At 29.6% G+C, this 11,947-nt stretch overlaps 1 protein-coding gene across 1 annotated transcript; it reads left to right on the top strand.

The window, feature by feature from the left end:
• Window positions 1–7,123: 7,123 nt before the first annotated feature.
• Window positions 7,124–11,864, top strand: LOC25494440 (O-acyltransferase WSD1). Its single transcript, XM_039833984.1, has 5 exons — window positions 7,124–7,402; window positions 7,583–8,167; window positions 8,845–9,198; window positions 9,397–9,534; window positions 11,446–11,864. Exons 1-5 carry the CDS (start codon window positions 7,193–7,195, stop codon window positions 11,584–11,586), a joined length of 1,428 nt encoding a protein of 475 aa, XP_039689918.1. The 5' UTR covers window positions 7,124–7,192; the 3' UTR covers window positions 11,587–11,864.
• The last annotated feature ends 83 nt before the right edge of the window (window positions 11,865–11,947 follow it).

The following is an 11,947-nucleotide window of genomic DNA, read 5'->3' as shown; positions in this document are numbered from 1 at the left end:
CTTTGGCCTCTAGGATTAATTAGTATAAATAAGAAAAATTTCTCATGTATTCTCATCATTAAAATATAATGCAACACAATTTAACCCGGCCCCTTCCTCATATGAAATGATCCCTCTCCCACTTACTAAATTCTCTAAACTTAAACCAACTAATTAGATGCCAACTTGTTTATGAAAATTTGTTACCACCTTTCAGGTTTTGTTAAATATATTATCTACCCATGAAGTTATAACTATAATCAATGTCTATTGTTCTATGCACAGTGTTTTTTTTTTTTACAGAAAATATTAAGAGAAACTTAAAAACCACATGACTTACTATTATTAATGCATTTGTCATTTCAATTTGCTAAACTAAAAACACACCTGAGTTTGTCTGATGATGTTGACTTATTACTTGAAATGTGCTTCTCTCAACGTCTCAGTTTTGTCTCTCTCTCTCTGTCTCTCTCTCAAATAAAACAATCAATCATTTTGCTAAGTGCAAAACCCACCAACTAGTTACTTAAAATCTAATCATCATCTCATTAGTTATGTTGAAGTAACACAATCCCTGAGGATACAAACTTCGAACATTATAAATTTTACTCATTAACGACTATATAGTACACTTGCTATTTTGTTCATCACTATAGTTGAAACACTAACAACGTACAATGATGGATGTTTGGGAATGTCATGCGCATGCTCGCATTGCCTCTTCATCCGTTATGGCAAGTGGCGGTACACCTTTCCTCGACAACAAATCCATCCCGAATACCAGAATATCTCCCCGAAGGAATAGTCTTCATATGGATATGACATCGTCCACGTTATATTCAAGGACACTTGGCCTTTTTTGGTGACAAAATCAATGATTGTGAACACGACATTCATGAAAAACAAGATTGCTATAATGTTTAATAGAATTTTTTTAGGCAAAATTACACAATTAGTCCCTTAACTTAATTTTAGGTAACATTTTCGTCCTTTTTTTTTGTAACAATTTAGTCCTTTATGTTATAAAATAACAACATAGTTATCCTTTTTATGAAAAAAATAATCAAAAATTCTAAAAAAAATTCATCAAACTCATAGGCAAACGCAAATCTTTATCATACTAGTCAAGAAAATCAAATTTTATTGAAAAAATCTCATACAAAAATGATAAAATAGTGTCATTTTATAACATAAAGGACTAAATCGTTACAAAAAAATAAAATAAAGGACAAAAGTGTTACCTAAAATTAAGTTAAGGGACTAATTGTGTAATTTTGCCATTTTTTTTTAATTAGTGATTGTTCTGTTTTCATCTTTTGAAGGATGTTTTCTGTTAGAAGTCAATTGGTATCAATTAAATAATATATAGAAATATAATATAATGTTTAACCAAAAATTGTTGATTAGTGATGGTTCATTTTTTGAAGGATTGTTTTTGTTGGAACTTAATTGGTATCAATTAAATAAGGGTTATGCTAACTTGTACCTCTAATGGTACACAAGTGGTGTCCGTTGGTTTCTACAAAAAGCAAATATTTATTGAGAAATATTAAATTTCAATCTTATGATAAATAAATTTGCAATTTACGATGCTTAATTTCTATCTTTGGAACCTTAACTTGTGCCCTTACAACACATGTTGACATTTCTCATTAAATAATATATGGAAGTATATTTTTAAGTGGTATTTCAACCACTCAAATATGATGCTACCACCATTCTAACATTTAACTTCAAACATATATTTTTAAGATCATTCTTATCATACCAAAAAAGGGATTCCGAAGGGACATAAATTATCGAGGAGACTGTGCTCCTAAGACCATTTTTAATTTAGAAGAGACTTTTTACCTAAAAGGACTATGATATTAAGAACACTCAAATTCTAAGGGACTGAAGAGGAGATGAAGAGAAGAATAGCTCGTTAACACAAACTGAAGGGAGAAGAGAGAAAGTGTTCTCAACAACTTAATAGAACTCTTTAGTGTGATTTTGAAACTAAGTAGAGTCCTCTATTTATATAAAGGTCTTGTAACTGGTTTAACTAAAATTGCGGTAACAGTTACACTGCTAAAGTGTGTGTTCTAATATATGTAGGACCCCACTCTCTATTTTTTCAATTCGCATCATACTAACTCAAAGTCTTACTACTTAGTGTTTAATCTTTCAATTTCCTTCCAACTTCACTCCAATGTTCTAACGTTTACTTTTATGTTTAATATAGTCATTTTTAGACTGATATCCTGATGAAAATGTATACCATTCAAACATTAATCTCTAGAGTCTAGCCACTCCAATGGATTCATTTTCTTATTTTTCACGTCGGTATACAGAGGAGTGAATGCCAATCCATTTAATGGTAAAAATTGAACTACATAGTAGTTATTTTTCTTAAGCAAGAAAAAGATATCTAGTATTGGAGTCTCCATTGAATCACTGCAGTCATAAATCATAATATATCAATATGATTTAGCCACCACAACATGATACTAGACTAGTTGGATAGAGACCACATGACTTATATTTCAACCTCCGAAAAATGAGATTTTAAGCACATACTTTGAATGTGAGTTATTCGATCTTCATCCGACGGTAATGGTGACTGCATCATTCCAAATCCCAGATACACAGATTGAGTATCCGAGCAATGATTGAAGAGACCGAGCGAATTTGCTCGAAATATCTCTGCAACCTGTTGTTGTAGGAGCTGCAAGAAAGACTTCAAGAGCAGTTGGCCGAGCGACAAAGAGCTTGATGAACATGATTTCAAGAAGGGAAAGAACAACAGAAAATGATGACGACGAAACGTACATATGAGAAATCCGATGAGCTCAATTAAATTAGTTCAGCTGTGTGCATATTTAAGTTGCTTAAATATGTGTCCTAATATAGTGTGGGAAGGTACTGAAAAGTAATGGTAAAATTTGAATGTCTTCAGTTAAAATGTAAAGGGATGATGATTGATGAGCAAGTTACGTGACTTAATACTGTGAGAATTGCTACATAAAAGTGCAGTGGCTCTTTCAGTATGACAAACCATATTTTGAGTCAGTGTCTTCACATTGTAATCTAGTAATACAGATGTGTCATTTTTATCTGAAGCATCTAATATGAAGCTGATCCCCAAATATTTTCTAAAATCATGATATTTAATTAATTCTCTACTTACATTGTTCATTGAAGATTTTGGAAAAAAAATACATATTATCAGAAATACATTCTACTAATTATGCTTAGCTTGCAAAAAAATAAAATCAAGGCTAATTATTTACTTCATTCTCCAAAACCAAAAGTACTTATTCTTTTTTCGCAAAATCACTCTAAATGTTCTTTGTTGCAACGACCGGAGTTTTTAAAACTAAGTTTCTAATAAAAGATTCCACAACTGAAAAACTAAAAAACTAAAATGGTACATTTAGAGAAGTTTGAAATCGTTTACAAATACTTAAAATAGAAGTAATGAAGTTTTACAAAATTAGTAAATCATGTTAAACTGAAGGTCCTAACTATAGACACTGAATACTGATCCGGCTCTGAATAACTTCAAAATGATTTATACCTGAAAAAGAATGAATATAGTAAAATGAAATACTACTATCTCAATGAGTTCTCAAATTAAGATAAAATATAGAACGCCACCTTAAAACAATTGCTAATTTAAACAACATATCAATAAAATACTTTTTCTATAGAGTAATATAATATGCTTTATCGATTAACAAACAATACTACATAATAACATTACATGTCTTATTTAATATACTTTAATATAACTAGACTATACCGAGCACAATTGCGTCTAACTAATCACTCATACGTAGATAATTTTAAGTGAATGATTTTTTCAATGTAATATGTTATGCACTAATCTTTGTAAGTAGCTCTCCGCTCAGCTACATACATTGGAAGTAATAACACCTAATGGTTCCCTATGTGCTTAGAGGAAATATCTTTAGCTTGACCTTGTCCACAGAACTTGTATATAAGCTTAGAGCATCCACATCCATACCACCCACATTGATAGTATAAATAGACCCCACACAATATTTAAATATTACTTCATATTTTTTAATTATTTAAACCAATCAACTACATTTTTTAAATATCCATACTACTCATCTAAAACTCTAAATTGAGTCCCACCTAATCACACAATACACCTCAAATTTATAGTTTAAAGTCACATTCCAATTTTATTTTTTACAAGAGAAAAGTAGCAAAGCAATGGTGGTAATGCAGTACCATGTGACTTGTTGGAGAATGCAAAATTCTGATACAGTGTCATACAATTTCTGCAATGCCACTCTGGTTACCGATATTTATGCTCTTAGTTGCATATATCACCACTATTTGTAAAATAATTTTGGTTGATACAATAAGTAGAACTAAGTTTTCAAGAGACTAAGCTCCAAAAATTGTTAATTTTATAATTTATTTTGTCTTATATTTTGAATTGTTGGATTGATAATTATTTTGTTATGTAAGACTTAAGTTGTTGTTTTCGATTCCAACATTGCACTTTGTGAGTTGTGATAAATACTATATTTTTGTTGTCCTCGTGAGCTTAGTTCAGTTGTTATGGACAATGCATAATATATGCAAGGTTCGGGGGTTAGAACCTCGACCACTACAAAAAAAATATATTCTTGTGCATGGATGTATTTTGTGGTATGGGTCATGCTAACTTGTCCCCTTATTGCACAAGTTAAGAAGCTTAAAATGAAAATGAAAATTAAATTTCTGCATTTAGCTTCTTAACTTATGCCCATATGACACAAGTTAACATTTCCCTTGTGGTATTTATCTTTTATGAATATTGATTTAATAGATGTTTATGTGGTATTTATACTCTCTACTTTTGCATGGATATTTTTGTGGCATTTATCTATTATGAATATTGATTTAATAGATGTTTTATATGTCACTTAACTAAGTTTATGAAGACATGTGATTATTTGATGGATAATAATTTGTGATGTTTCTAAAAAAAATTATGTGATACTCCCTCCGTCTCAAAATATAAGCAAATTTTACTTTTTAGATTCGTTCAATTAATGATGTATGTGGTTCATAATATGGACCACGTACATCATTAATTGAATGAACCTAAAAAGTTAAATTTGCTTATATTTTAAAACGGATGGAGTATGTAACTTTATTGTTCTTAGCATCACTTTTTTATAAAAAAAATAAAATAATACATTTTAAAATACGGGTTTGCCCATCGAAATTTGTAGCCCACTATTAATTAGGTTATGCAACTTTAACAGCCCATAAATAAAATAGGCTGGCCCCCTTGAGCTCATTTATATGTGCTGGTCGTGGCCATGAAAGAGAGGTGGAACACATGTTTCTAACAATGGAATAGTCTTAATTGCCACCCGTCCATCCCTACTTTCCTTTTTCAGTGCATTCCTATGAGTTGGAAATCTTTGGATTGTATACAAGCATAGCAGTAAGCAAACAAATAACCAAAACTCTCCAGCTGTGTTACGTTTAGCTTGGACCACTAGAAGTTGTGCGTCAGTCAATCGGATTTTTTTGCCATTTTGTTACATTGGCATTTAGCATACATAAATCATAGAATTTGTGTATCAAACTTAAATGCAACATCAGCCAGAATCTTTTTATGTACCATATACTTAACCATTGATTTAATGTTAAATAATTCAAGGGTTAAGATTGAAGACTGGGTACTTTGCTTAGTGGATTTGATGTTCAATTGTTGGTATTTGCAAATATAGTGTGGAACAACAATAGAATTGCATTGATGCGTTTATGGAAAAAACCTTATTACATAAATAATATGAATATTGAATACTAAAAAAGGTAACAATTAATTGAAAAAATATTTTATAAATTTTCTTAAGTACTACTTCTTTTTCTAATGTAAGAACCGAGTAGTTATAAGGAAAAAATAAAATAAGATTAATACACAGGAAATATTATTATTATTATTCTTACTATTATTATTATTATTTGTTTTTTTTTTTTGTGAGCCATTATTTATTGGCCATGTGTTTGTGATGAATGTAGTTTTAATTGTTATTATTATTTGGGCCTGGGAGTTAGAGATAGAGGAGAAAGGTGAAGGTTGATCGTTGGTGGTTGAACTTGAAGGTATGGATAAGCATATTTTGGTATAGTAGATAAAAATAAAAACTAAATATAATGAATAAGGATAAACCCAACACTCTCTCTCTCACTTTGATACTATCATTGTATTTTTTATGTTCTCTATGCTCTGTTTGATTTACTTCCTCCGTTCTTATATTTAAGTATCTATTTGATTTTATTTTTATTCTTAAATGTAAATTCTTTTTTAAATTACTAGATGTATTTATTTTTAAACATATCCTAACTAATACTACCTCCGTCCCTAATTATAAGACTCTTTTGAAAAAAAATTTGGTCCCTTTTTATAAGACCCCTTTGTTATTTCCAACTACAATAATTATTTCTTTACATACATGCCCCTATTTATTATACATCTTTTTCTTCAATCAGCAATAAATAACATGTTGAAAACATAAAGCAACTCTCTCTCTTAAAGGATAAAATTGTAAAAACAATAGTAATTACAAACATATTTAATACAAATATCTACTATCTTAATTCCCGTTATTTTTTCAAAAGGGTCCTATAATAAGGGACGAAGGTAGTATTATTAATTTGTCTTGAAATATGAAAAGTCAACTTTAATACACATACTAACAAAGAACAATTTGAAAATATTACTCCCTCCGTCCCAAATTGTAAGACGTTTTGACCATTTCACACGTATTAAGAAATGTAATTAATATTGTGTGGGGAAGAGAAATTATAAGTTGTTTTACAAAATTATCCTTAATAAATAGCATGGAAAAGATAAATGAAATAATTGAAAGAAGAGAGAGTAATTAATAGTTAAGGATATAATAGGAAAAATAACATTAATATTTCATTGATATTGTAAAGCAACATATAATTTGGGACAAATATTACAATTTGAGACGGAGGAGTAATACACAAAATAGACACATTAATTACACTAATCACTTTTCTTAAAAAATGTGAAAAAAGTAAAGGTACGGATGAAGTATTTGATTGTCTCATAAATTACCTAAGAAAGTTGTTCAAGTACCATACTTGTATAAATTATGGTGCCACCTTATGCTTTATGTAGCAAAGTGTCTAACTGAAGTCCTACATCAAATCTCTCTCTCTCTCTTGCATGCAGCATACACACCACACCATAATGGACAAATTCAATGAAGAAGTTCAAGAGCCAGTGAGTCCTCATGGTCAATACTTCAACAGCTCTGTGATATGTTCATATGTTTTTGCCTTTTTGGAATTAGCTATTCCATTTGATAATTCATTAGCTATACCTTTGCTCAAAGATGTCTTCATCCCTATCAACCCACGCTTCTCCTCAATTATGGTTACATTCTATATCTCTTCTGTATTAATATTACTTACATTTTACCTACCAAATTTTAATTAATATAACGCATATTAAGGCTAGTCAATTTCTATCGAATCTAGTCTTCTTCAATAATCAAAATTGGCATTTTATTATCATTAATTATTTTATTCTGATACTATTAATTAATTTGCAAAGGTAAAAGACAAAGAGGGTAAGATGAGATGGCGAAAGGTCGAAGTGAAGCCTGAAGAACACTTAAAGATTCCCATATTTCCTGAAACCATAAATTCATCATCATGTGAATTATATGACAATTATTTTAATGACTATGTAACAAGTATTCTAGCTGAAAGAACACCACAAGATAAACCACTTTGGGAAATTCATATTATCAATTATCCAACAACCAATGTTGCTTGCACCATAATATTCAAACTTCATCATGCACTTGGTGACGGTTACTCTCTCATGGGTGCTCTTCTTTCTTGTCTTCAAAGAGCTGATGATCCTTCTCTTCCTTTATCTTTTCCTTCACAAAGACCACAATTAGATTCAAAATATGCAAAAATAAACTTATTTAAGAAGCTATGCTTTGATATCTCCTCCTTTTTCAGCTCCATATCAGATTTTGGATCAAGCATAATTAAGACAAGAATGATTGAAGATGACAAAACACCTATAAGATCAGGATATGAAGGAAATGAATCTCAACCTGTTACCTTGTCAACCATATCACTATCACTTGATCAAATCAAAGAAATAAAATCAAAACTTAAAGTGGTAAGATTATTTTTATTTTTTTACAGTGACCAAAATCAAGTTTTGTTAATTATGAAAATAAATTAAAGGGTTAAATATGTTTTTGGTCCCTATAAATATACTAACTTTTCGTTTTAATCCCTCTAAATTTTTCCTTCAATTTTTAGTCCCTATAAAATTTGCAATCACTACTTTCGGTCCCTATTTTTAAGTTAATTTTAGTATTTTTTAATGAAATTATGTAGAAATGTGTAGAATATTGTAAAAATATTTCCCAAAGAAAATTAGAATTTTTTTAACAAAACATAAATTTAATATGAATTTTTAACCATAAAAATATAAAAATTCATATTAAATTCATGTTTTGTTAAAAAATTCTAAATTTTTTTGGGAGAGATTTTTAAAACATTATGAATTTTTATTCAAAATTTTATTAAAAAATATTAATTCTACATATAAGTTTACTTTAAAGGAGGGACCAAAAGTGAAGATAGAAAAATTTTTAGGGACTAAAAGTTGAAAGGAAATTTTAGAGGGACTAAAACGAAAAATTGGTATATTTATAGGGACCAAAAGCATATTTAACCCTAAATTAAATATATTTAACCCGCAATCATATCATTGGATTATTATACAAAAAATTATATCATTGGATTAAGTTTGATTAACTAATTGACTTGAATGTATAAATGGTGCAGACTATAAACGATGTGGTTTGTGGAATGGTCTTCTATGGTATTAGGCTTTACATGAAAGAGATGAATGAGAAAACAAAAATAGCAAATTCCACAGCAGTGGTAATGCTCAACACAAGAAATATTGGAGGTTACCGATCATTGATGGAAATGCAAAAACCAGAGTCCAAAGGTCTTTGGGGAAATCAAATTTCTTTCTTACAAATACCAATACCTAAAGTAAGCCAATCAGTAATCTCCAACCCTCTTGAGTTTGTTTGGAATTCTCGTGAACTAATCAAGAGGAAGAGACATTCTTTCAGTGTTTATCTTATAGCTTTGCTCATGGATTTGGAGATGAGACTAAGAGGGCCTGAGGTGTGTGACACATTAATCTTTAATAACTCACCTAAAATTTTGATGTTTTATTTATTTTTATTCGTAAATTAATAATTTTGATAGCCAAGAGTCTACGAGTAGAAAGATAAAACATGAAATTTTAACACCATTATTCTTCTTAGTTTGGAGCCTCTTTGATTTATTAATGTTCTCTATTTTATTGGGTTTGTGTTTCAGGCAGTAGCTAAAATAATCTACAACACAATTAGGAACTCAAGTGTTTTTATGTCTAACCTCGTAGGACCGATAGAAAAAATGGCTTTGGCAAACCATCCAGTAAATGGATTATATTTCACCGTGGCAGGTGGACCTGAGGTATGCATGTATTTTGTTTTTTCATATTTTAATCCAACGCTGTCCGGTTTCGACATACCATTAACGATGATCAAAATTATGTATGCATCCACAAATAAAATTCACCACAGACCAGTATAGAAGGAATATCTTAATAGATACGCATAAATATAATAAAATAAGACTATTAATTTTCCATCTTATGACCTTCTCCCACACCCTATTATTTTTTTTATTAAGAAAATGCCATGAGATTTTCGAATTCTATAATTTGAAACGAGTTTTCCCCATGTTTTTGGGTGGAAAAATGAGTTTTTCATCAATTTAAATTATACAATCCGAACACCCAAAAAAATGGGGCGCGTACCTTTTTTGTTCGGATTATAAAATTCGAACACCCCTTAAACACCCTATTGCGCCAAAAATTATGAGGAAAACAGTTTGAATTATATAATCTAAATTGTATCAGCACAAAGACTAAGTTGTTTGTAAGATAAATAACCAATTTAAGAATCATAATGATCATCCTATTGTTTCAAGTCATTGTTAATTGTTCCCATTGTGGCTTAGTCGAAAAATCAGTTTTCAGACTATTTCCTCGGATTGCTCCAAAACGTGCTCAAAATCCAAAATTCTATTGTCTAGACCCATATTTGATTTTTTTTTTATATTCTAAAAAAAAATCCAAACAAATTGCATTATCTTTATTTGATTTTTTTTTTTTTTGATATTTTGATATTTATTTTATTTGACAGATTTTATCATTTTTTACTTTGTTTTTTTGTTGTTTTTAAAAGCTTAATTCAAAACTGCTGAATTGGGAGAGATTGTGATTACTGCTTATATTTAAGTGTATTTCAAATTCTATAAATCGAACACATTTCAGATGTGTTTGGATTATAGAATCTGAAACCCCATGGACATTTTGGTAAAAAAAAACTAAGGCGCGTGAGAAGTAGGTAGGATGAGAAAAGTAATAGTCATAAAATAAACCATATTTTAAGTACCCTTAAATTAATAGATGCACATGCGGATGAAATTAACTGGATTTAGTAAAATTATTAACACACATAGGATAAAATAAACATTTTTTTAAGTATTACGACTCGCAAAAATACATACCGTTATTAAATTAGTAAAATTTTACAATGATCGTGTTACTTAAATAAAAATCTTCTCGTCATGAAATAAAATATAACTGAATTTCCTAACTAATGATTTTTGTTTGATTAGTAATTTGTTGTCCAAGTGAAAGTGTGTGATATAATATTTTTGTAATACAAAATAGAAGAAATAAGTCTAAGATATGTCAGCTTAGTGGCAAAAGCTTGACTTTGTAAGTTTAAGAGATATTGTTCATTAACTTTTAGAATTAGATTTTTTTTTTTTTGAAAAAACTATCATAATTAGATATTAAATATTAGAATTATAACTTTTGTTAAAATGATAATATCATGGTATGATTTAGTTAAACTCACCGTTAATCAAATCATGCATATAATTTTCTTTTCTTTACTCATATTTTCTATTTTATTTTGTTTTTGCCTCAACATATTCTTGATAACAATACTTTTTGACTGATAAATGAGTTTGGCTGATTCCCACTACACATCACATACATATATATAGTGGCTATTTATTGTGAAATGGGTATTGACAATAAATTGTTCAATATTCTTTAATTTTTGTGTGTAAGTTGTAGGGTATATTTTTCTACACATGAAGAGATAAATATAAACATATATAGGGTATGTATGTATTTTGATATTCAAATAACACGTTCCCAATTGTATATATTTAGTGGATTATAAAATGAGGATATATATGCCACACCCACCATACATACACTTTCATATCTACTTGGGTTGGATAAGACAAGATCTCATGAATATAAGTTCAAACACTTTAATTACCTCTTGTGTGTTGATGCAGAATTTAACAATTACAATTATTAGCTACGAGAAAATATTAAGAATCGCTATGAAAACCCAAAAGGGGTTCATAGATGAATATAAATTGAAGTTCTGCATTGAGAAAGCAGCTGCAATCATATCCAAAGCAGCTATGGAGTGATACAAATTAAATTCAATACTAAAGTCTCTCCATTGCCACCACCCTAGTATGCTAGTTTCTCTATTACCACCACCTAATTATGGTTTTTAAGCCATGCAAGCAACTATGTTTGGCATTTTCAATTTCTACAAGATTATGTTTCCATTGATGCAATAATTATTGCTACTCTTTAAATTGTACTTGTTGGATCCAGAAGTCCTAGCTCAACTGGCAAAATGCCGAAATTGTTAGGCCGGATGCCATGATCGGGGTTCGAACCCCGGTACCTCCACTTGTGTGTGTGAGTTTATAATGGCTTTGCCATTTCGTCTATCTACCAAAAAAAAAAAAAAAATTGTACTTGTTGGATATTTTAGATTAT

The sequence above is a fragment of the Medicago truncatula genome, chromosome 4, assembly GCF_003473485.1.
Source record: "Medicago truncatula cultivar Jemalong A17 chromosome 4, MtrunA17r5.0-ANR, whole genome shotgun sequence".
In the NCBI taxonomy this organism is placed as follows: domain Eukaryota; kingdom Viridiplantae; phylum Streptophyta; class Magnoliopsida; order Fabales; family Fabaceae; genus Medicago; species Medicago truncatula.
The sequence above is the reverse complement of the archived record's forward strand: the minus strand, read 5'-3'. Positions and strand labels throughout refer to the sequence as shown.

Excerpts from the sequence above, each read along its gene's own strand:
- LOC25494440 (XM_039833984.1), top strand. The coding sequence starts at position 7,193 with ATGCAGCATACACACCACACCATAATGGACAAATTCAATGAAGAAGTT. Across the intron at positions 9,199-9,396 it reads TGAGACTAAGAGGGCCTGAG|GCAGTAGCTAAAATAATCTA; the intron begins GTGTGTGACACA and ends TTTGTGTTTCAG. Across the intron at positions 9,535-11,445 it reads CCGTGGCAGGTGGACCTGAG|AATTTAACAATTACAATTAT; the intron begins GTATGCATGTAT and ends GTGTTGATGCAG.